We start from the raw sequence: 26678 nt of genomic DNA on the forward strand, positions 1-26678 counted from the left end.
TGAACTGTGAGGGAGACAGCCACTCATCACACCCTCATACAGTATGTGCATGTGTGTAGTGTGCCCGCCTCCCTATGCGTGTTAATGACTGAAGCTCTCTGGGGGAGACGTTTGAGAAGGACATGGCACGTGGCGCAGAGAGGTCAGGAGCGACAGACGCGGAGCGGCAGCTGTTGGAGAAAATGGAGGAGGGAAGGAGCGTCGAGGATAAAGGGAGGGGAGACGAGTGGAGGCTGAAAAAACTGTGGGAGGAGATGGCGGGCGGGAGATGAGGGAGGTGCTGGTTTGATTGACGGATGAGCAAAGATGGAGGAGATGTGATGAGCAACGATGAAGAGGTTAGAGGGCAGAGGATGAGAGATCTCAGCTGGAATGCATTTGGAAAAGATCTTTCTCTCATTTTGTCCCCATCAGAAACACAAAGCCAGATTGAGGATAGTAGTGGAATTGCTGAACATAAACAGGAAATACTGACATCACTCTCATGTTGGTCGTAACAGACAGACTCGGTTTGAATTTTGTGGGCATCAGTGGGAGTGGAGGTCCCATAAAGGCAGTAAAATCATCTATTTGTCTGTGTGTGTGTGCACGGCGGGGGGAGTAGTACGTGATCATGATCCATTATTTTAATCAAAAATACTGCATTTTCTGTGAGACTGTTTTTCTTGCATATGGCAATATTTGCTGCAATTCACCACCATGCCGTCCAGCAAGCATTGTCTATACAACCCAATGTGTCCACGTCTCAGTTGCCTGTGCAGTTGTATTCCTTCTTTTACACATGTAGACTTTGGCATGATTCAACAAAGGAGGACATAGCGAGGTGTTTACAGAAAATGAATTTTAAGATGAAAAATGTCTTATAATGATTGTAAAGATTATGCATTTCTCTCATTTTTCTCTTGTTCATCATGTATTCAATCATTGATTAATTTATTCATTTGTCTCCAACCCCCACCAAGCTCTGATTAATGTAAGGACCCTGGAGACATGGTTTTGATGCGTTTGTTTTTTTAATAGTGGCCATGTACAGTTCCTTTCAAAATTAGTCAACTTCTGTTGCAAATTTTGTTTCTTACTAACTCCAAATATAAAACAGCCCCTCTCACTCAAGACCTGCAAAGTAAAAAAAAAAAAAAAAAAAAAAAAAAATTCCAGTCAAACCCGTTTTTGTACGCCCAAGTTTTCGTATGATTCGGTTTTTGTAAAAATGTTTCCAAACTTTTCCATCTGTTGTCTTGCCGTCTCGTTTTCTTACAATATTGCACGTAACAAACTAGACTGTTTGCCCTGTGCTGTATCGTTTCGTGAAATTGAGTGCACTAACAAAGCACACTACGCATTGCTGACTCACTGTCTGCACATTTTTTTTATTGAAAACAAATGCTAAATAACCCACCAAAGAAAATTGTGAGTGCCAGCAGTTTGATAAAGGTGAGAAACACAGTATGTACAGCATCATTGATGTCTGCATCAAGTTCCATCCATTCATCATTTCTAATATTTCATATTGTTTTCTGCATGTAATGCTATAATTATTCTCTAAAATGTATTTTTTGTTAATATTTTTGGGTGTCTAATAGATTCATTGGATTTACATTGTTAACAATTGACTTTTTTTCCACATAACTAGCCGCTACAAGTGAACGCATAACTATTGTTCGAGATATAGGCATCTTACCGCTCAGTTAGTTCATCCGTAATCGGAATAGTAAAGATGAAAGTTGCATTATGCGTATGTGGCTAAAGACATCTGTTCTACACTTTTTTTTTGCTGTGGATGCACGAGAGCGAATCAGGAGGGGGCTTAATGTCAACTGACTGACATCTACCTTCGTGATCGCTGTAATGGGAACCCCTGATATAGCATATATGTCCGTTCATACATTGTATTACGAAATATTGTTTTCACGTAGAAAAAAACTAGAGCTGTCAATCGGTTAAAATATTTAATAGCAATTAATTGCATTTTGTACATAGTTAACTCATAATTAATCACACTTAATCGCAGACAAGTTTTTATCTATAAGTAGCAACAATTAATCAATGGTTAATGGATTACCCAATTAAACGACTATTTTGCTAATCAATTACTTGTTTTTCTGATTTAAATATGTAAATATTGTCTGATTTCAGTCTCTCAAATGTGAATATGTTTTAATTTCCTTAGTCATCCATGAAAGCAGACCTATTTATCTCGATAGTCACGATATAAACATACTGTATATATAAACATATCTCGATATAAACACGATATTCACACACATCAGCTTTGACTTTGGAAAACAGTGATGGGCATTTTTGTCTCTTTTCTGATATGCTGCGGACCCGACTACTAAGTGTAGGTGGTTGCTTCATTGGTCCATCTATGGCCTAACCGATTACTCCATTCATTGAAACAAGGTCAGACTACAACGACCTGGGTAAATTACAATATTCACAAGCAAGAGCTAAATGACGACTCCTCTGTTGTTTCCTAACTTTCCCAAGCTTTTGAGACACTTTTTTTTTTTTCTTGTGGTGTTTCAACTGCATCTCTCCAGGTCACTGGTGTAGATGAGTGCAGGAAGAAAAGCTCAGTCACTTGGGGAGAAGTCATTTGCTGCCACCAGTTGGTTTGCATGTATCAATCTCTAAACGCTAAATATACAATGTCTATTTCAGACTTTGTAGGAGAAAAAAAATTACTGTCTCAAATTTGGGTCAATACGGTATTTGCAAAGAGAGTAGTTTAAAATGAATGAATTGAAATAGCTCAACACAACCACTATTACAAGCGGTGACTTTTTTATTGAAAGCAACCATCTATTGAAATTACAACCTTCATGATGGTGTATGCATGGACTGATGTTTCCAGAGGCGTCTGTATTAAGTGGACATGCCAGACAGAATCGGAGATACTCCAAGTGATGTACTCATTGGCTTGAAGAGCCCAAAAAGAGAGAGAGAAAAGTGTGTGTGATGTACAAGTAAGACACAAGTATCCTAATGCTTTCCAGTAACGAGACATGGAAAGCTTGTGTTTAATGGAGGGAGTAAGTGAGAAGGAATGATGGAAGCAGTAGATCACCACCTGCTGCTTTCATTTCCTAGCCTCCAACTGGCTGTACTCAAATGGTCAGTACTTGCATTGATGTGTGCAAGAGGCAAACAACTGGATTGTGTGTGTGTTTGTCAATAAGCGCTTGCTTTGTTTTCACACAGTATGAAAACAAATACCGGTGCTCTCTTCTTGTCTAAGGCCTTGGAGGTACGGGAAGATGAGGAACCTCATAAGTGCATATTCCAGTCATTGCTGCCCCTACTGTTAAGTGCAACTTACATTATGCATTGTTATGGTCACTCATGTTTCACTCTGCTTCATTGATTATCATTATCTTAAAATTAGCATCACAACTCTTCCACTGTTTGCTAACTTGCCCATACATTGAGATACTTTTATAGGGAGCCTCTTTTGCAACTACATTTCTCCAAGTCACTGATTCGCGTGATTGACTGGAAGAAAAGCTTTGACTCCCCTACACCCCGAGTATAAGACGATCCTGTTGTCCGGCGAAAGAATTAGTCTTATATTTGGGTCTGTATCGTACAACACAACATGTGGGGTGTCCTGGCTGGTACACCAGTGTGAGACCGCTAATGCATTGTGGTTGCCATGAGAATTGCTGTCACTGTATCTTCATTGCGAGAGCCAGGGTACCATCAAAATGATTGTGCCTTTAACGCAAGCAAAATCAGGCTCTTTTTAAACTGCTTTAACACATACCATACTTGTACAAGTCCTCACAGCAGCAGCGTTTCTACAGACATGTTGTGATATCAATTTCTCCCCAAGCGTAATGTAATAGTCGTGTGGCCTTTCGAGGCATTAACATTTTCTTCAGTTAGTTATTGCGCGTAAAACTCAAAATGGGTTTGATCTCATCACACTCAACGTGGATTTAGAATGAGACTTGACCAAAATTAGAGGTAAAGAGGTACTGTGCTGCGAGTGAAAAGAATTGCTGAATGAGCACAAAAACCCCATGTGACCTTCATCACCCCTCTTGGACTGTTTGCTCCAATTTGGCTCGTGTCGCTCTTTCTCTCAGCCATCTGTACGAAGTAATTCTACCATCCATTGTTCGTGTCCTACTGCTCTCCCCTGTAACGCTTGGTCCTCACCCTTCACCCTCAGGCTGCACATTTAACACTGCTGTTTCCTTTCTTCTGCCCTTTGCACCCCCGCCTTCTAATCATCCATCGCTTGCTCCCCCCTCCTGTAACTCCCTCTCCCCTGGGCCATGTGGACAGTTGGATGGCTTTTGTGTTTGGCACGTGTGTTGGCAGAAGGCAGCACACGCACACGTGCACAAGCAGAACTAATTCTCCATGTAGGGTGATGACAGGGCCCCCCATTGTCCCACAGATTAACTCGCACGCACATGTGTCCCCTCTTTATGCAGACCCCACGAGGTCCCTTAAGTGTGAATATGCCTTGAGGCGGCAAATCAGGAGGCAATTTACGGCAATGTCCAGCTGAGAGAACGGGGCGTGTTCAGTGAAGGTCAGACCTTGTTTGAAGCATTGAACATAAAAAAATATAAATGTTTGGTTGACTTTCAGGGATTGTGTCCATCCAGCCGTCCATCCGTTTTTTTAGACCGCGTGTCCCCATTAGGGCCATGGGTAAAGTGGAGCATATCCCATCTGACTTCAGGCGAGAGGCGGGGTACACCCTGTACTGGGCGCCAGCCAATCGCAGGGCACATGTAGACAAACAACCATTCATGTCATTTGGCCAAAATTTGTCCAAAAAACTAGAATTTGTGCAAAACTCTTTGATCATCATTAGATTTGTTGTTTTAGCAATGTATCTTTATTAGACTACAATGCAAGCACACACAAGCAGAAGAAAATTACATGGAATACACACAATTAAGAAAAAATCTAAAATTAAGGCAAAAACAATGTATACTTTTATACCAGGGGTGTCCAAACTTTTCCCACCAAGGGCAGCATACTGAAAATCAAAGGATGCAGGGGCCACTTTGATATTTTAATGTATTTTTTAATTTAGTAAAAAAGCCCAAAAACGTTATATGTATTTAAAGACAAAACTTTATTTTATTATTAGTTATTTAGTACCAACATTACAGCTTTTTTCGCTTTACATTTTTTCTCTTTACTCATTTTTGGGTTAATTTTATTTCTACAATTTGCCGTGGGCTAATAAAAAAACAAGCCACGGGCTGCAAATAGTCCCCGGGTGCACTTTGGACACCCCTGCTTTATACCTAATTAGAAGGGACTCTTCTTTTAATCTGTCAAAATGGTCGCTGGAAAAAAGGTCACAGCTAGTTAATACACTTAAATGGACTCACTGGCATACATTTTGATGCACAGTGATTAATACATCTCCAAATAGTATCTAATCAAGAACAGGGGTGAGTTTGCTGCATTTTATACAGTTTCTATGTATTGTACAGAGTTACAGCCCCATGTATTTTATATTAATTTACATGCACAAATACATTTTACATAAATGATTGCATTCAAAGCAAAGAATGAATGAAGGGCATGCCGTAGACCATCCTGAAAGGAGGATTTGGGACCAGAGTGTTACTGATCAAATCCTGCTGCGCCCCATCACTCTGACATCTCTCCTTGCCTGCATGTGAGGACAAAGAGGCTAGTGTCTAATCTTGAAGCCCCACCCCTCCCTACCTATGTATGTGCGTGTCTATGGCTATGTTCACACTGCAGGGTATGATGGCCAATTTGTATTTTTTGTTTAAATCTGATTTTTTTTTTTCTGTGGTCGTTCACATTATCAAAAAAAAAAACGTGACTTGTTAATGTGAACACAAAGCGTCCGGAAAGTATGACGTCACTCGCATTTTCTTGTTGTGTTTAGGGAAGTAAAGATTGCTGCGGTGTGTGCTCTAGTGATGTGCGATACCACTGATTTCATTTCCGATCAGGTACTGGGTAAAATTCAGGTATCGGCGACACCGGTACAAATACACCTAATGTGTCTAGTAAATTTTAAAAAGTAATGCACAGTATTTCAAATCATACCATAAAGAATCAAGACATCATAGTAATTTATTGATTTATTTGAAGTATATTGAAGTATATTGAGGTAGCTGGGCGATTTACAATATAGCCAAGCTAATATACAGTACATCCACCAATCCATCTTCTATGCCGCTTGTCCTCACTAGGGTCGTGGGGGTATGCTGGAGCCTATCCCAGCTGACTTTGGGCGACAGGCAGGGTACACCCTGGACTGGTCGCCAGCAAATCAGAGGGCACAAAATCATATATCTGAAGTATCAGTATTTTGATCTTAGAATCGACTTTAGAGCATGAAGAGCTGGTATCCTTAATGCGTTTGTGGCAATTTCAAAGATGTTGTGCAATGGGAGTCAATATTTTCTCAACCAAATGATTCCGTGTAGGAGATTAAGAAGAAAGAGGGCAAGAATTTTAGCTATGGCAGTTGGTAGACAACTTGCTGCGACATCTGTTTCAAGGAGCATGTGGTTCAGTGGCAGAGCTACGGGTGGTGGCCGTGGCCACCCATGGTTACTCTCCGGCCACCCCACTGGCCATCTAGACAATTCAGGTATCAACTTATTGCCACCCCTATGTGAGTAATGGTCTCATCTTGGCCACCCCAATGAAAAATTTCTGGCTTTGCCACTGGTGTGGGTGGATGTCGGAGACAGGAGTGGTGAGACATTGACAGGAGTTGCTTCACTAACACCTTTTGTAAAATCATTTTCAGATGAGAAGAAGTACTTTTGCCTCCAAGTGCTCCACGATAAACCACACCTTTCGATGACATATATGTCGTGTATATATGCGACCTGACCGTTCCGACTGAGGGAGCACCGGATACATATCGGATTTATATCTACATACGAACAAAGCCTGAGTCGCATTTGAAAAAATCCGAATTGTACTGTTCACACTGACATAAAAAAAAATCAGCTACAGGTCACATATGAGCAATAAAATCGGAATTGACCTGCAGTGTGACCATAGCCTATATACGTAGCAACTACGGTCATTTAGAAGCGCTGACCTATATCGACTGGGGTCTAGAATAACAGTGAGCAGGTCCTGGTTTGTAGCACTGGCTATGTTTTGTAGGGCAAAGGTGAGTCAACTTGTTGAGTGATTGGCTGTGACGAATAGCATTTAATTACCAAAACATTCTTCATTTTCTTGACGCGACATGTACTCAACAGTAATTGAACTCAAAAAGTGTAAAGAAAAAGTGCACATGAGTCCATGTTGGCTGACAATGGACAATTTGCAGTGACGTAGCAGAAACATATCCTCAAAGAGGTTAAACTATTGTGCTTTTAACAGAGCTGAGCCAAAACACTCTTATGCTATGACTGATCGATGACTCAACTCAGATGTGCATCTATGTGCACTTTTGTTAAGTATGGATGTCTGAGAGCATGAGTGCTGTTAAGTGTGTAGACACGTGATGCAATGAAATGGTAATATCACTGGAGATGTTGTGTCGTGCGGGTGGGGTTCTGGTGCCTGTGCAAGCTCTGGGAAAAGGAAGCTCATACAGGAAGTGGGCTGGCTGGACACCAGACCTGCATGAGTGTAAGTGCTGTAGTCCGTCTAATAAGACTAAGTGTGGAAGAAGTGCGTGTGGTTGCACACTTAGAGAACTTCCAAAGGACATGAAGGTGAAAAATAAGTATTGAATGATGGAGCAAGTGTGTGTGTGTGAGTTTTTATAGCCAAATGGACCTATTCCCTGATAGTGTGTGCTATCGCAATGACACCATCACTTCCCACATCATGTCATTGAGCAATGCTGCTATGGGAAAATCTTGAACAAGGAAGTGACGTCACAGATTAATGTAGTATCACATTTACAACATTAGAGCAGGACAGCGAGTCCAGAAAGCAAAAAACACAGAAGAGGTCCTTGCCTCTTTCACAGTGTTACAGTCTGCATCAATGTGCTAAATGCAATGAAGGCACACAGTGTCTTTTATGTAGCATGAACCTTAACAGAGCTAGTAAGTAGTTTCTCTTTTAATTGACAGTACATTTTAACCTTCAACATACAGTATTAACTTGGGAACCTTTCAAATGTGCGCTCACATGACTGGCATTTTCGTACCACATGCTCAGCTCGTGCAGGGCCAGCGGCACGTGTAGGGGTGTGTGAACATGTGGTTTTAGTATACAAAGAAGAAGGAGGGGTTAGGAGTTGATCTTATTGGTCACTCAGTGTGAGCCCTTAGAAGGCAGGTGGGGTGGAGCGCACAGAGGGCAGGAGGGAGGTGAAACGGGTGTTCCTCTCAGCCGCCTGCTGGTCTGGTTGCTGCCGGCGACTCTGCTTGATGAGATCAGAGGGGATCAACTTTCACCTCTCTTACTCTAGCGCGCTCTCTCTGTGTCTCTCTCCAGTTTCCACAAAGAACTACACTACTAATTTTTTTGGTTTCCATGGTCCCTATATTGACAAGTATTCCAAAATAGAATGCATTTGCACTTTACAGCTTTTTGCCACCCTTCCGTGGGGATAATAATGCACCTAAAGGGTGGAGCTGATTGGCCCTGGGGGCGCACATTAATTACTTATGAGCAAAACTGCTGTATGTACAGTGCTACATAACACTACTAATGTGAGTTAAGTCTATGCACATGTTGAGCTTCCACCTACGTTAATATATAGACAGGTTAATATATAGAGATGGTTAATATAATATAACCCTGTGTTAAGAAGTGGAGTTGCAATGCGTCCTGCTGCTGTAACAACAAATTGCATTGACACGCAGTGCCATTATAACGTGTTTATGAGGATGGGGAAACAGATAGCGTCAAATCTGAATGTATGGTATTTATTTATTCAATGTATGTCCTCTTTGTTGCATCTCAGCTGGTAAAATCCGTCATAGAAAGTAAAGTCCTACACAGCAGGTGACCCAGAAGATGCTATGTTGTTTTCGGTGTGTGAGGTCGTCGGACAATATAACAACACATACTCGCTCCAATCAAGGTGCAACTTTACACATATTCTAAACTGAGAGGATTATTTCCTCCGTTGGCAAAAATACAAGTGTGAAAGCAAACCAGACAGCGCTGAAGTGAGTGACCACCAAGTATTATTTTTAAAATTATTGGTCTGCACCAGAGTATCAGACTACAAAGTTGAAGGCACCCATAATTGAACAGAGCCCCGTCAATTTAAGGGATTTCTTGAAATGCCCACCCCTTGTACTCTCTCCCTCTCTCTCATGTAAAAGACTGACATGGGAATGTAACTGGAGCGGAGCTTGAAGGTGTTTGGTGCTGTGGTGGAGAACACTGTGACAATGCTGCCTTGGAAACACAATTGTGCGTCGGGTGTGTGTTGGGGGAAGGTGAGCACGGGGAGGGGTCGGAATAAGTGATAGCCTCTGGACAGATAAGCCCTCGGGAGGAAAAGAGGGAGGGAACAAGGGACGGTGGGAGGGAGGAGGAGAGAGCTTGAGGAGATCAGAGGGAGTCTCTCTCTTTTTGTCTGACTTGCCGGCTGCTGGTCTTCTTATTCCTGTTGTATGCTCTCATTGTTGGTGGTTGGCTTGAGGAGTTTTAACATGGACCTGGGTTGACGCGCTCCATGCTGCGAGACATGAGGAGGATCGCTGGAGAATCATTGTAAGCCGCTTGATGTCTTGTGTAGTGTAGTGCCTGAAATATGTGTTTAGTTCAGTTTCTATTTCAGGAAGTGATTTGTAGTGACATGTTTGTACAGTGCAGTAGTAGCCACCTAAGGGCTAAAGTCGTTTGCAGACATGATTTGTTGTCTCTGCTGTTTACATCAGAAAATATCATCACCCACATGCTGTCTCAACCTCAACATTTGCGTCTTATATTGAACATTTTCTCCCACTATGGATGTTACCATGTACACAGCACGTTTTTCCTCCTCCCTGCCTCTCTCCCCGGCTCCTGCGCGGTCTCCTTTAATTCTCTTAATGGCCTTAAGGCCCCAGCTGGCCAGCTGGGATACCCCTGTGTGTGTGTGTGTGTGTGTGTGTGTGTGTGTGTGTGTGTGTCTGTCTGCTTTTGTTGGGACACATGGAGAGTTGAGGGTTGTGGGATAAGCTACTCGAGGATTTCCCCCGCTCTCATACAATAATAGGATAGATCCTGCTTGCTATTTTTAGCCCATACGCTACAAGCACTCCTAATCTGACAGCCTGCAGTAGCGTCTCTCACAGTGGTGTGTTTAGTCTGTGCATGGCGGTCGGGTCAGGGTGGGAGGACACGTTTGTTTAGTCCGTCCTGGCTAAGAGAGATAGCAGCCCTCCTTTCTGACTTTACCCTTTTGTTTTGTCAGCTGCTGACCCACGTCACCCCCATCTGTCATTGTTTCTGTTCTCCGCCGCTCTTTTTAGTTGTCCCAAATCCATACATACTTCCTCCACAGTGCTCTAATGATGGCCTCTTTTAAGCATTGTTATTAATCTCCCCTGCTTCTTTCTCCTCACTTGGTGCCTTTCTCAGGCAGCAATTTGCCAACAACAGGGAGGTTTTTCAATATAACTGCTGGGTGTGTGCTGTTAAATGTGCTGGTGCTGCACCCTGTGCTCCACTTAGCACAGAGCAATTTTGGAGACACTGTGGGGAGGGAGACAAGTGCCTCAATCATAGTACCAATGTGTGCAGTAGACCCGATGGTGCAATTATCTCCCGATTATCATGCAACTAATTGATAATTGACTATAAAATGTCTGCATAAAGTAGTGTCTTGTTTTATTCTCATCAGAAACAGTATACAAAACAATTCATTTTTGGAATTAATGGCATTTATAATGTGGTTGGTGTGTTAGTGCTAGCTAGATTTTTGTTACATATTCATATTTATATTGCCTGGCGACCAGTCCAGTGTGTACCCTGCCTTGTGGCCAAAGTCAGCTGGGATAGGTTCCAGCATAACTTCGCGACCCTAGTGAGGACAAGCAGCATAGAAGATGGATAGACAGATGTTCATATTTATTGTAATTCATGTCATATTTATTGAAATTGCGAGCAGATGAATAGAATCACAACTTTTATTTGTTTTTTCGTGACATTTTACTTGTGGCTGCCTATTACCGATGGCGTCATTAGGCCTCTTTATAAGCCCCTGTGAATATTTTGATTTCATTTGATTAAAAAAGTTTTTGGGATACTTTATATTGCATTTGTCGGCAATTCTTTGTTTAAAATTTTGTTTTTTAACATGTATTATTTCTTTATGGGTTTGTCTGCACTTTTTTGATTAAAAAAAGAAAGATATAAATGTTTTTTTCCTTCTGTTTTTTTTGTGCAAAAAAAAATTGCCAACAAATTCAATATAAAGTGGCCAGAATTTTTACATTTTAATAAAACAAAAATACATCATTTAAGGGGGTCTTAAAAAGGCCTAATGACATCACTGATAAAATGTCAAGACAAAACAAATAAAAGTTGTGATTCTGTTTATCAATTTCAATAAATATGTATTAGGTTAGTAAGTATTAGGTCCATCCATCCATCCATTTTCTATACCGCTTCTTCCTCATTAGGGTCACGGGGGCATGCTGGAGCCTATCCCAGCTGACTTTGGGCGACAGGTGGGGTACACCCTGGACTGGTCGCCAGCCAGTCGCAGGGCACATATAGACAAACAACCATTCACACTCACATTCATACCTATGGATAATTTAGAGTCGCCAGTTAACCTGCATGTTTTTTTTGGAATGTGGGAGGAAGCCGGAGTACCCGGAGAAAACCCACGCGCACACGGGGAGAACATGCAAACTCCACACAGAAATGCCCAGGGGAGAATCGGACCCAGGTCTTCCCGATCTCCAAGCTGTTACTGTGTTGGCCAACGTGCTAACCACTAGACCACCGTGCGGCCAAGTATCAGGTTATACAATTATTTATTTAAACTCATATTTTGGCTACCTTATATTAAATTTGTCTGCACATTTTGACTAAAAAGCGCAGACTACTACAAATAATAATAATAATAATAACAATTTCTCAGTCTTTGTTAGCTGTTTGTGCAACTTTGTTCATGCTACATTCGTTCACATCCTGTGCATTTCTTGGGGGCTAAGCCTCGCCAGCCATCAAACCCCAGTGAAGCCTCTGCCTAGTACCAACATTGATAGATGTAAACAACAACAAATAGTGCTTTTTAAAAGTCACTTCCTCTTTTGATGCTATTTATTTTGCTGTGAAATTCGGCTTGTGTTTGGTGTGACATGTTTCATCACACTCTTGAGCAAGCAGCTTGCATGTGGAATGAGGAAGAAAGCAGCAGGGGGTGCCTCATAGCATCATCCAGACTTAGATTCAGTTTTATTACCACGGGGTTATGAATCTGCCACCTAAATCTGCTGCCTAATAGATGGCACTGCCGAGCACTGCCAAGTGTGTGTGTGTGTGTGCGCGTGTGTGTTTGCGAGTGAGAAATGAATAGGTTTTGCGTAGGTGTCCGTAAAGGAGTGCTCAATCACTTTAGCCTTAATAGTCCTCCTCTATAGATTTTTTTCAGGGCTCTCAGCAAGCTTGTGACAAACGTTTAGGGTGCTGAGCACGTGTGTGTTCATGCATCCTCTATGGTAGGGGAACTAGTTAGTTTCAGGTTGAAGGTTAGAAAAAGGAATGAGGCAGCTCCAGAGAAAAGACGTGAGTAGGAGGATGCTGCAGAGGGAGGGTGCTGCATGAGAGAGACAATGTATGGAGTGCAGATTGAGTTTGAAGTGTAGGAATTCTTTTAATTCAGTTTAATCCACATTGCATGGATGTTTTTTTTAGTAGAAGCATCGTGATGATTTGCATTTAGAGGGTTCTTATTGTAGAGAATCTATAGGCAATTAAAGAGCTGTGGGAATGCAAAACTTGATGGAATTTTAATGGAAAACCTATTTTGTGGTGGTCGCTGAGTACGTGTTTCCCGTGTAGCGCTACATGTGAAATGCTTGTATACATTGTTTTGCAGGCATTGTGCTGAGATTGCATTGATTGCTGCATGCTGGGAGGAGGCGTGTTTGGTGTCAGCCTATATACCACAATTTGTACCAATTGAGGGGGATTTGCTCTCTATGGATTTAATATTACGGTACAGGCAAGGAGATGGTGAAAAATGGACAGAGGCATTTGGAATGAAACAGGGAGTCAAGGGGAAAGGATAGAAAATTCACTGTGTGACGATAATCCCTATGGAACTGCCTAATAAGTACAAAGCGAGAACACCAGTTCTTTTCATCAGCTGCACAATAAACTGAATGTCCCAGTCTCTGTATTTTGACATACTGTCAGCAGCCAGACGCTTCAGTTTATGTCTACGTCCAACATTCTCAGCCACCCAGGGATTCCCTTAGTGGGAATGAATGTCAACAATGCAGAAAGGATGGCAGTTTGTTTAATCCTAGGAGGTGCAGCTGTTGCCATGAAGAGATGTAATATAAATGTGTGCGCTTGCGGTTGCATGTGAGGTCTGTTTTTGCTCAGTCTGGCGCCCGAGTGTGTCGCCGCGAGTGGAACATGGAAGAAGTGACCACTCTATGATTCATTTTTTTTACACGTCATTGGAATGAGGCAAAGATGAGGAAACACAGTGTGACAGTTAAGGCTCTCACAGGGTTGGAGCTGCCTTAAAACTAGTTAAGTCACACTGGTGATAGACAAATGTACATACATACTATGTTGGCCCAGCACCTTCAATTACATTTTCATTGGAAATCACACAACTTGTGCTGCACATAGGATTTAGATCAATGCTCTTTACATCACTCGCGATCGACCAAGGTAGTGTGGGTCGATCGAATGTGTCACCCACATCCACATCACCCACATGACATCAGTCAGCTGACATTAAGCTCCCTCCTGATTCGCTATTACTCCTCACGGCAAAGCGTAAGCAGTGAACAGACAACTCAAACGACACATGGAAATGCTTTCATCTTTATTATTCAGATTATAGATAAACTAACTCAGCGGTAAGATACCCATATCTGTAATAAAAGTTGTCCGTTGAGTTGTAGAGGCTAGTTATGTAGGAAAAAAAAAGTCAATTTGCTGATTGCGCTGCTCCGCCTCCTGAACTCCACTATAGAAATGTGTGTTTTCTACACATAGTTTGTGAAAGTATGATTTCATGATTAATTGGAAAATGTGGCCATTGCTGAAACCTTTTTAATAAGTTGCCTTGACTTCAGCTGCATTGTCTTTTCAATTTTCCTTTCTTGTAAATCTGTAATGTTTGATTACAAATTTGAACTGAACGTAAAACATACTACTATGTACACAACTATTGAGGAATTGTATGTAATGATCTTTATTGCCATGTTGAATTGAATTGTGAATTATTGAATGGTATCAACTAATTTTATGACCTGTACATTTTGAAACTGAATGTGAAATACTAATATATTTACAGTCATGGGAAAAATGATTAGACCACCCTTCTTGTTCATTTTAATGCCTGTTGCAACTAAAGGTACCTTTGCTTGGACAAAGATAACAATGACAACAAAAATAGCTCACAAGAGTTACAGTACAATGGCAGTACAATGCTATAGCAATTCATGTAAGAACTTAAAGTGATTTGGGTTATTATCAAGAAAATCATGGAAGTTGCTGGATATCAGCTCTTGAAACCTTATGAGCTACAGTATATTTGTTATCGTCTTTAAAAGTTTCTCAAGTTTCTTGTCAAAGGTATTTTGGTCAACGCCTTTTAACGGATACTCTTCTGAAGGTTGGCAACTCAGTTTCATGTCCCTTATCAGATTTTCTATGGAATTAAGATTTGTAGGGTGGTTAAGGCCACTCCAGGATTTGAATGTGCTTCTTCTTGAGCCATCCCTTTGTTGCCTTTGCCATATGTTTTGGGTTATCATGTTGAAAGACCCATCCCCGACCCATCTTCAGTGTTTTGGCTGTGTTCTGGGTGAGGCTAGGAGTGGCTTTTGGAACTAAAATAGATAGGCTACATACTGGGAAAATTGCAGTGCACTGGGACCTATGTTAGCATCATTATAGTTTTCCATGCAGAAAACAATTGCATATCAATACATATAAAGGGTGAATTAAAAGGATAAATGAACATTTAACTTAACTTTTACCTTGACTTAAGACTTGATTGTTCAGAGACGGCTATGAGGCAGCGATTAGGGGTGAGGAGAGATCCACATGGAGGACACCTTTTGTGTTATTTGTGATATTTCTTGAATTCAGTAGTGTATTTCATGGTCTTTATCAAAATGCTTGCATTTGCTTGCTTGCTTAGTTTGCCTCCATTTAGTGGGTGGCTGGGTTATTTTGCAGCTGTGATCAATAACAAAAGAGACTTGTGGCGTAACTGTGTTAGTTAGCAAAGAACTACAACATCAACCACTGATGATGTCATAGACGGGCGACGGAGCTGGGGGACAATGATTTCCGGCTTTCCAGTTGAACGCATGCTAACAGTCTGCTAACAGGCACCTCTGATAGTAAATATACATTACGAACACAGTATCAAAAACACAAGACATGCGCCATATTGTGCGACAACTGAGAGCGTACACGAACCAAGACAACATTTTTAAACCGAAACATACGCTAACCGAGGTTCCACTGTACTCTTAGACTACATTTATACAACGGTTTGTATGTGCCCAGTTGCGATTTAAAAAATGTTTTTATTGCTCCTTGATTGACTGCTATCTAATATACTTTACATTTTCTGAACACTTCAAACAACCTGCATAAACAGACAGGAAATTACACACATTAATAACAATCCTTCCATTTTTGACCATATTTAATTATATATGCTTTCGCTGTTGTTTCGTTTTACCCTGGGTGTTTAGTTTATTCATTTACCATGCGTGTGTTGTTTGTGTAAACTCATGTTTTGTTATTTAGCGCTATATTTGGATGATTGTGTGTGTCACATTTTCCCCCACTTTTCAAAGACCCCTAATTCCGATCAGAAGGGTTTTTGTCACGCTGGCATCACCCATAACCGAAACTGGGCCACATAGGAGCTACAAATCAAAATTGTGTCACTTGTCAACCACGTGGTGTAAATCTAGCCTTGCTGTCTTTTAGAGCCCAGTTTCTCTCCATATAACAATGATGTTATACATAAAATCAGTTGTGATTTATTAGAAAACTTCACAAATTAAATTAAATGGTAACACACTAGCAAGTGCAGCAGTATATCAACTGAATTGCTCCGCTTCTTCTTAGGCTTGGCGTAGTTTGTGGAACACAATCATATCTGCCCTGTAGGCCCATGAAAAAGATTAGAATATGTTAGTTACACCCACTAGGGCTGTCTGAATGATAGACTCGAGGTTGACGGTGTAGTGCTTCTTGGAACACAAACTAAGGGAAATACGCAAAAAAAACCCCAACACTTTAGGGATTGTTACACATTATTTAAACACATTCATTTTGCACTTGAATCTGGCGTGACCTGGTGGATCTTGTGGGCATCCCACTGCCTAAAAAGGGGTGTGATATTGCACAAACATCGCATACAGACAGAAGCCTGCCTGATGTAGTTAAGGGCTTGGTACCTTGCTCCAGGGCACCTCAGCAGTGTTTGAGAACTGACATCTTGCAGTTCTGTTCTGCATTTTTGGCTTTGTAGTGACTTTTATGTTTTTGCCCTGTAAACCTGGCACTTTTCTAGTCCTACCGGGTGGTGTGTTCTCATTTTTATTTTTCCCCCTGCAAACTACATTGACATGCTACCTTGAAAGGTGTGTATTGCCTCTCTCACCTCTCTACATTGTAATTTATGTGTAGAGATTTTCATGTGACCCTGCCCTTTCCCAAAGCTGTCGAACTTGACCTAGTGAATAGCCATGAGGTGAAGGACCAGTCATGAGTTTGGCTGCAGAAGAAAAGGGAGATGGATGGAGATGAAAAAAATGAAGGGAAAGTAAACAACAGATGGTTGAAATATGCTGCTGTGAGTCGCAGCAGCAGCAGACGTTTCCCCAGCTCATGGCGGGCGGGGGGCTCCTGTGCAATGGCAACCGTGACGACACAAGTTCAGAGGTCAAGTGCCTTCTTGATGACAGCCTGTAATGCAGAAGATTGCCATCCACACTTGGAGTGTGTGTGTCTGTGTTTGACACAAAACTGGTTTACATCAATGTAAACAAAACTGGTTTACATTGAATGTAAATGTAAATGAGTTGAATGTTGCATGCAGGGACCACCTTCAACCCGCCACTTGTGAAGACACACACATACAAACACACACAGAGGCAGCTGTCTGCCTGTCCCATCAGTGAACTCACTCATGCTGAGGGGTGAACTGGGTTTGGGCACATGTTTTGGCTGCCAGTTGCAATGACCTCATTCACAAGCAAAGACGCCGAGTGGGAAATGGCAAGGGAGTCCGAATTAGACAGAGGTGTGTGTGTGTGTGTGTGTGTGTGTAGTTGTGCACACAAAGTATTACTCATATTACGTGCACAAGTTTGTTTCCAGTCCAGTGTGTGCAGACTCGATTCCCGAACTTGTGAAAAAGGCTTGTGTATGACTGACAAGTATGTTGGAAATACTTTGTCATCACTCCTAGATGACACGCTTAAATTATTCTTGTATTCTTGTAAAGGGTCTTTTTTTATACTGACAAGCCTGTGCATGTGATTCATGTTGAAACTGAAACAAACTCAGAATAGATCACTAACAAAGCAATACCAGGATTTCCCAACATTACTGGAACCTGATGTTTCTGCCATGTCTTGGCTACGAAAGCAGCATCACCATCACTTCTATTAAGGGGTGAGAAGACATGTCCTTACCAGAAAACATGTCCTGTTCTTTGTGGTTTGTGAATAGATGAGGCAAATGCATGCATTGGTAGATGACACATCTACTTATGTCATTCACACCCCCTGTCTGTCTGATGTGTGACTCTCTCTTCCTTGAAACAGGAAGCACCAGCCGTCATTCATGCCTGTTACATGGCTGAATACGGCCTATTATCAGTCAAAAAATATGCAAGTTTAAGCAAATTGTGCATATTTTTGCCTAAATTAATAATAACAATAATAAATAAATTACTCTAAATGGCTAAATGAACTAGAATACAAATACAAGGTAGAAGACACGTTCGAAATTGTGAATGTAGTATTCTACATTGGTCACTAGGTGTTGGTAATTGACCACTTGAACAACCACAACCAACAGCAACCACCACAACCAACGGCTATTATTGTGGACATAACTCACGACAAGCTAAAACTCACCTCTGAATCCCCGACATCACTTCCTGTCCGCCACCCGTTCTGTTCCCCTACTAACACCGGAACACATTTACTGCGACGCACACAAGCGCAAGTTTTAGTTACGTCTTAAATGGCTTATTTGCTCTGATTGTATATACTATATTGGCTAATACAAATGTAAAGGTGATTATGTGGGTGTTATTTCATGTTTAAAGGGCTCTTATAATATTTTAAACAACATATGTAGAAGATTGTAAGGTTTTCTGTGCCATAACTACGAAAATATTCCATTTGTAAACAAGGAATCTAGGCTATACAGTGTAGGAAAGTTCCTGAAAAGGTTCCTGCGGTGGAAAAGAGGTTTATGAACAAAGTGCGAAAAGTAAATCCAATGTGACTTTTTCAACTGCTACACTGAAAAAACACAGATAAATTATCACCAAGTGTTTTTTGGGGGGTTTTTTTGTCTCGTTCTTGCAGCCTCTTGCAGCAATATTCATTAAAATTAGATGTCCCTAAATGAGAGTATGCAAGTTGTGAATCTCAGATAATATTGCACACGAGGGGAACATTTGGAAGATTGCATGATCGGACTGGCATGGGTGTGTTGAAAGGATGCGGCATGAGTCAGAGGCAGTGTATTTATTCCAGTGTGTGTATTGTGTGTATGTTTGTTCATCCTGTCCATGGCTTATTCCCATCAAGCTCGAAGTCTGGCATAAAATCTGTGAAACTCTCACCATTTGTCCCACTTACTTTTCACATTTGAAGTCCCTTTTTTGAGGAGGTTTTGCATTTTTTCTCTGTAGTGAGCACAGTACAATGCAAAAATGGAGATTTCCATGAAAAATTGTGAAGGGGTGGTGCTGGGGCCAAAAGAAAAACACATAGGTGTGGATAATGTACTTTTTTCCCACTTTTATAAACATTGCAAGATAGGGTGGTGTTTAAAGTTCTATTTAATTTTCCAGTCAATAATGCATGAATGTTCAAGACAAAATTCATTCTAAGTACCGTTGTAGTTTACTTGTTTGTTTTTTTTGTCAGATTGTAGTTTGCTTTTTGGTGACTTTCTAACATTCATCTCTCTCGTGTCCTCTGTCAACAGAGTTAGCTGCAGCAGCTCTGTCCTCCTGAAGACATCTGGGGCATGACACCAGATCACGTTCATCTTTCATTCATAACTTCCTCCTCCTCCATCTCCCTCTACCACACCTCAGTAGGGACCTCTTACTTCAGCTCCACCGCATTGATGAGGTAACGTCACGCTCCGCTCAACGCAGCACCCACCTGCACAAACACCACCCTCCCCATCACCTCCCACCCTTCCCTCCTTCTGCCACCTGTTCCATCTCAGCCATGGGCCAGAAGATCTCCGGCAGCATTAAATCTGTGGACGGCCGCGGTGAAAGCGGTGGTTCCCCGTCCTACCGGCCCTCAGCTCATCGCAGGCAGCACCCAGAGTTGAGGGGCCCGGATTTCTCCAAACCTCCCAGGCTGGATCTCCTTCTGGACATGCCTTGTGCCAGCTTGGAGACACAACTTCGTCATGCGTGGAATGCAGACGATCGTTCTTTAAACATTTTCATCAAAGAGGAGGATAAGTTGACGTTTCACCGCCACCCGGTTGCTCAGAGCACAGATTGCATCCGAGGACGGGTCGGATACACGAGAGGTCTCCACGTCTGGAGGATTCACTGGCCCTCCAGGCAGCGTGGAACCCATGCTGTTGTTGGAGTGGCCACCTCTGAAGCACCCTTGCATTCTGTGGGGTACACTGCCTTGGTGGGGTCAGACTGTGAATCCTGGGGCTGGGATCTGGGACGTAACCGCCTTTATCATGATAGCAAAAACCGGGCGCACAGCTCGCTGCCATCTTACCCTTCTTTCCTGGAGCCGGAGGAGTCGTTCACCCTGCCGGACTCCCTGCTGGTCATTCTGGACATGGACGAAGGAACGCTGAGCTTCATGGTTGAAGGACAGTATTTAGGAGTGGCATTCCGAGGGTTGAAAGGCAAGAAACTACATCCCATCGTCAGCGCTGTGTGGGGCCATTGTGAGATATCCATGAAGTACATCAATGGACTTGATCGTAAGTTAACAACAACACAACTAAATGCTGAAAGGTGCTCTGAATGGATTTAGTGCCAGGTGTGAGTCATGCTGAGGATGTGGCTCACATTTGAAAGAACTAGACATAATTTTAAGACAAGTGTTACATCACAAAACTCACTGCATTCGGTGCATCTTCCGTCCCTTTTCCACTGACGAATACCTACTTGGCTCAGCACACCTCTACTTGCTGTCCATTTTTAAAAGCAAGCACTATCAGGCACTACAAGATAGTATTTCTAGTACCTGATAAGCCAAACATGTAGAGACAGTACTGCATTCAATGCAGCATGGTTTTTGCAGTTTCCTGTGGTACTATTTTGAATACTGAGGCAAGTGGAGCAGAGTAGCGCTGATGAAATACCGTACAGTGGAAAAGTGGCATTACAGTAATCCCTTGTTTATTGTGGTCAACGTCTTTTGAATATGTCGTTTGAATGCCATCATATTGTTATTTTAGTTCATTTAGCCAGTTTTATGCTTGAAATGCTTAATTTAAGCAGAACATACCCAACATCAGCTTACATGTGCATATGGTTTGACTAATAATAGGCCATATTCAGCCACATTTTATTTATTAATTAATCTATTTTTGAAAACCCGTCAGTGCCACAAAAATCGAATCGCGAAGTGGCGAGGTACGAATATCGTAGATTTGTTATGTTTATGTTTTAATTTCTTTGCTGTGGGTGTCTGTGTGATGTGGAATAAGAACATTTTTCTCCTTTTGCAGTTTAACCATTTATTGAGCATCAGTTTAACTTATAGACACCCACAGACGGTCTGTGTTTAAATCGAACACATCTTGACTGATTCTTACTTGATTTTATCCACAGTCACCTAAAATTTGATTCGCTGTTCTCACGGGCTGCCATGGAATGTTCTTGTAACAGTAAGAGCCTGTTTCCTACCCCCTGAAAAATGGATAAGAAGGGGTCATGTCCAACTCCCTTTCTCAACCTAAGCCTGTGGATGTTTTTGTGAAACTGCAGCTGGCCAACTGAAACATGAGTCAGACCCAAAACACATTGCCGCATCAGACTTGAATGTTCTAACTTCCTGATAAAGTCTTGGCCAGCTGTTTGTGTGATGTCTAGCGAATGTACAACACTAAAGACAGCGTTGAAACTGACACACTCTCTTTCACTCTGGAGAAAATTGAGTCTCTGGCCTTGCTCTTACAAGCTAAACTATTGCTTTAAGCACATTTAGCTGAATTGAACACAGTTGTGCTGTACATTCCAACTCAAAATCCTGCTCTGGTGTGAAATAACCCCTCATATTACCAATTTTCATGGGAGAATAGGGACTTAATTTGCCCTAACCAATTACAAGAGACCCCACAAATCGACCTTGAATGTCACTGTGGATTGGTAGCCATGCCAACGTTCTGGTTTTGGCCTGGCTTACTTTGTAAGGATGGATGACATGATATTGTGTAATGTTCAGTGGAGGAATTACTGCACAGTTCCCCATTGCGGCTGAGATTTATTATCTCTACTGGAAAAAAAACACTGTTTGGTGTCACAATGCCAGACAAGTCAGCGTACTTGGCGTATTATAGGTCTGGACCCAGGCGAGGGGGAAATCCAGCTGAACCACCAAACCTGAGTCTATGGTTTCTCTTTTCCTTCATTGCTTTGGGCCACCTTCAGGTCTCTGTCAGTTTGTCAATCAGAGCTATGTTGTGATACAGATGTTTTAAGATTCCATGCAGAGGTAAAAAGAATAACCTGTAGGGCCGTCTTTGACTGAGGTAAGATTAGAGTCTGGGTCGCAGCTTCTTTTAATGTCCGTTTGGATTGGAATAGTCTCCTGTCTGCCCTCCTGATGACTCAGATGGCAAGAACGGAGTCATAATTGCTGTTTTGCCCATCCGTGTGTATGCAAGTCATGCCTGCAGTCAGCTAGACAACAGAGGCTGTATCATATTGCTTCCTTTTCCACAGCATTTGCTCGGTCCTCCGTGAGTTCAGTGCACATTGCATCTGCTATGAATATACATACACACACACACACACACACACACACACACACACTTGTCATTTGATGCGGCATACAATATAAAGAGTTGTTGAATGCAAGTACAAAGATAATACTGCTCATCTTATCATTATTAGTATCACTGCCGTCTCACATCGTGGTGCATTTCTGTGTGGAGTTTACACGTCCTCCTCATTCCTGTGTGAGTTTTCGGCCGGTTTGTTGACTTAATCAGAAGGAGAGGTTGAAAGGGTCTTGCCTCAAGTGGTCGATTCTCAGCCCCCCCATGACCATGTCGAAGAATTCATGAGCAAGATACTGAGTCCCCAGTTGGTCCTGATGCTGCGTTATCAGTGTGTGGTTGAACTTTCCCTGTAAGGAAGAAACCCCAATGATGTATGGAACAATAGCTACTGTATGTTTGCTCCTCACCAGTGATATAGTCTTTAATAGGGCTGCATGGGATGCACAATATTTTTTTCCAAGCCGATACCTAGTCAAGACTCAAACCAATCCTCAAGACCAATACCTATACCAATAACCCATAACTTTTTATATCTATTTTTTATATTTAAATTTAACTGTATTTTGTACACACCTGGAGGTGTCCATGTAGATTTGTTCTTATCAACTATCGTGATATCACTACTATTAACAAAACATTGGAAAAAAATAGCGGCATCTCGAAATACAAACTGTGATTCCAAGGGGTTTACTAGCAGATGAAAGCCGATATCTTCAACGATGTTAAAGGGCTGGTCGTCAAGCGCCATCATTTCCATGATGAAATCATAGATCGCCTTACCCCTCGGGTTGTCGCTGGCAAGCTTTTTGCACTTTTCAAACGCTGCGGCAATAAGAATTTGGCATTTCAGGTGGCTGAAAAGGTTTGATGTATTGAAGCTCAATGTTTTTTTTTTTTCTTTCATTGCGGAATGTTTGCACAGCATTTGGAACATTTGGCAACATGTCTTCCTTTTGAAACAGTGAGAAGTCCCACATGATGGACGCCATGTTTGTTTACAAGTGCGCTCAGGGGAGGTTATGACAAACCGTTTGCAGCATGTCACAGAAAAGGAGCGCTTGATTTGCTTACACTAACCCACCAGCAGCACAGAACGGGCCATCTCTCCTCACTGGGCCAATAATTATCGTACAAGGAACCATATTTGTTAACTAAACGTAAGTCGAAACCACACACATAAGCATATTTTGTGGCTAATACAACTAAATAAGGTAACCAAAATATGATTAAGGCCTCTTACTGTAATCAATTAACATATCGTAAAAAAACACTGACAGTATCACTCAAAATGGAGCGTTATCTTTCAGGATTTGGGATCTCATTCGATTGTGCACTAATGTTGTGGCCAGTGTGTGTTTGTGTGTGAGTGAGTATGTGTATCACCTCGTTAGCAGCCATTGTAGTAGCTCATTGTGACTTCCTACATAACTCTGACAATTAGATTGCTGTCAATGATTGTTTTTAATGAAAAACATGGTTGTGGGGGTATTATGAGGAGAGTTTATGCAAGCAGCTTCTTCTGACTGCTGCAGCTCTGCACCATAAGCATTTTTGTGTCTTCTCTCTTCGCTTCAGTGACCGTCAAACAGTAAAACATGCAGGACATAAAACCCACTACATCCAGCTGCAGAACAAGCAGTCAAGTCCAGATGGGTTAGCATAATTTATTTGCCCTAATGCAAATAAATGCTGAACGAGACGCAAACTACACATGGCGCATATTTCACATAACTGTTGCCACATTACATCGAGAACATGTGTAACCCATTTACTGTGTTCGAAGTACACCGTCATTTGCCTCCGTGTGTGCGTGTATCTTTTTCACACACACAAACACACGCGCACACACTCGCTGAGCTCTTTATTGTTCTCTCTCCTCTTGTCTCTATAATTGTACCAATTAACGGCACTTTGATTGCTACAATGGGAGGGAGCTGTCTTAGCTTCAGAGTTGTAATGTGCATCTTCTTCTGCTCTTTGTACTCGAGCCACACATCTAACCACACTGTGACATCTGGTTCTTTCCTGGTTGTAGAACTACAAGTATTGTCTGCTGGGTTTCTAAGCTTCTTCATATGCTAACTTTAGAACAACGGAGAGGACAAATCAATACTGTGGCATAGCGAGGAGAAAACATCACAAGTAAGAAACAAGAAGTTCAGATTAAAAGAGAAAAGAGATACGAAGGGAGAGTTACTGCAGTAAAAACAAGTCGACGGAGAGAAAAATACTTTGTATGATGTTTCTTAGAAAGACAATAGAATGTTAAAGGAAGCAAGGACTGAAAATAGGGAAGTAGTACAGCCTCTAGCTATGGATTGCAATAACATGGCCATTGCATCTTTTCAACATAACACCACTGTTCCATTATAAGAGTTACTTACAGAATATTCCATTCACAAGCATCCAGATCCAGTGGAAGTGTTTCTAATTGCACAATTGGTATTTCCTACTTCCAGTATGCAACATATTTGGCTTAATGTGATCATAAAGGGCAATTTACATGCCGGTGTCTTATTCAGAGTTCCTGTCGGAATGTTGAACTTATCGTGACTTTGTAATTCTTGCTGCGTTATATGCAAAAATGACAAGCAACCATAAGACCTATGGGAGTGACATACACAGCATAGAGACACTAAATCCGTTTTTTCTGTGACAGGGCTGGTTTCATCCTTCAAAGGCTTATTTAGCGCTCACATACCAGCAGATCTGTTGACAAGACGTGACCCATTTTTTTCCCCGCTCTTATAATCTGCCTGACATTTTGACCTGCTGTTTTCCTCTTCCCCATGTTTAGTCCGCATCGCTTGAACTCAAACAGGTCAGTTAGAAAAGTGGAGGCAACCTGGTTCGCCTCACACATTCATTCAGGCCCAGCTTGTTTACATGAATGCTTTTGCTTTAAATGCAGTGTAGATGCTGCTTGGAGGTGCTCACTCAGCGGTCGAGTGGCTGTCTCTTAGTGATTGAACCTGTGGAGGTGTCCTTGAGCAAGACGAGCAAATCAGATAAAGAATATTTTGTGTATGAGGAAAATGTTGTGAAGCCCGTTGAGTATGGAATTGACACCACCCACCTAAAACGTGTAGTTCTTCCAAACAGGTCAAAGTCATTTCCTTCCTTATATGTTGACAAAAGGCCGATTGAGACCCGTTCTTGCCATTATCAATCATATAACCGGGGACATATTTTAAGGCCCCCTGTTAATAGTACAATGATTGCGGTGGCCGTGATCTTCCTGACATTTCTAGTTTATTGTTTATAAGATGCTCCATGAGCTACATGGCACACACTGTCAAAATGTAGGGAGGAATCAGAGCAAGAAAAAAACAGTCATGACATGGAAGAGAAGGGAATCAGAAAGGGGAACGTAGATAATAGATAGTCTGAGATGTAAAGATAGGGGCTCTTACTCGCTATCTGACATCAAAGCTTTGATGAAAGCTGCCTTCTGACAAAAAGAGGCCTGAATAAAGGGACAAGAGTGAGCGGCAAAATAGAGAATGAATATAAGAGGAGAGATTCACCGTGAAGATGGGATAAGGAGAGCTGAGGAATCGCGCTTCAGAGAAGGAAGAGTGACAGACATGCGATAACATACTAAAAGAGGAGACACATTAGAGATGAAGAGGATGAGTGCTGAAAGAAATGAGGAGAGGAGGGAGGGGGGCAAATTGAAAGTCATGTCAAGCGACTGGTGTCATCTCTGTGGAGAGGGGGGGTGCTGGGTGGGGATTGGGGGGACTTGTCATAGAGGAAGAGGGCAGAGGAGCAACTAGAAGCTAATGAGGCACCACAGGGCTGCATGACATAGATCTACGTGCTGGATGGATGATGAATTGTACACATGTTCACACATACTTGAATTCTGAGAAGCAGAAGACGCTTGATTGTATGTTTGTCCTTGGGATTTTTATCATTCAAAAAACAAGCACGCTAGGCCAGTAATCGGCAATGTCATGTTGTACAGAATTGTACAAAAGCCACACATGCGAACTACCTGCTGCTACCCTCGTGAAAAGCAAAAGCATATGTGTAAATGTGTCTCATCCTTGGACAAAGTAGCATTGTTGTAAAAGTACACTGTGCTGGAAAAGCACAACAAGCACAAATGCAACAACAACCCATGTGGTCCACCGTTGATGTTTTTGTTGTGATGTATTCGACTACATTGACCACTTCATACATGCACATACAGTATGTCCATGAGCCAACCGTTTCCCAGTGTCTACAAGGGTAAGCAATTTAAAATATCCATTCTTGAGACCCATTTTCAATTCAAAATGACTTTCACTTTGTAGCTGTTTTTATTTAAAAACGTTTTGGGAGCA

General features: G+C 41.9%; 1 protein-coding gene across 2 annotated transcripts in view; it reads left to right on the forward strand.

Moving 5' to 3' along the window:
• The window catches only part of spsb4a (splA/ryanodine receptor domain and SOCS box containing 4a), a 79479-nt gene that overhangs the window by 24999 nt on the left and 27802 nt on the right, over nt 1-26678 (forward strand). The window contains exons 2-3 of one of the 2 annotated variants that reach the window (XM_054759641.1): nt 19336-19484; nt 19585-20319. In XM_054759641.1, coding sequence (XP_054615616.1) covers nt 19587-20319 — 733 coding nt within the window. In that variant the 5' untranslated portion in view covers nt 19336-19484; nt 19585-19586. Of the gene's footprint in view, nt 1-9533; nt 9667-19335; nt 20320-26678 lie in introns of those variants that run through there. The other variant, XM_054759633.1, reaches the window with a different exon arrangement.

The sequence above is a fragment of the Dunckerocampus dactyliophorus genome, chromosome 2 (assembly GCF_027744805.1).
Source record: "Dunckerocampus dactyliophorus isolate RoL2022-P2 chromosome 2, RoL_Ddac_1.1, whole genome shotgun sequence".
Lineage (NCBI taxonomy): Eukaryota > Metazoa > Chordata > Actinopteri > Syngnathiformes > Syngnathidae > Dunckerocampus > Dunckerocampus dactyliophorus.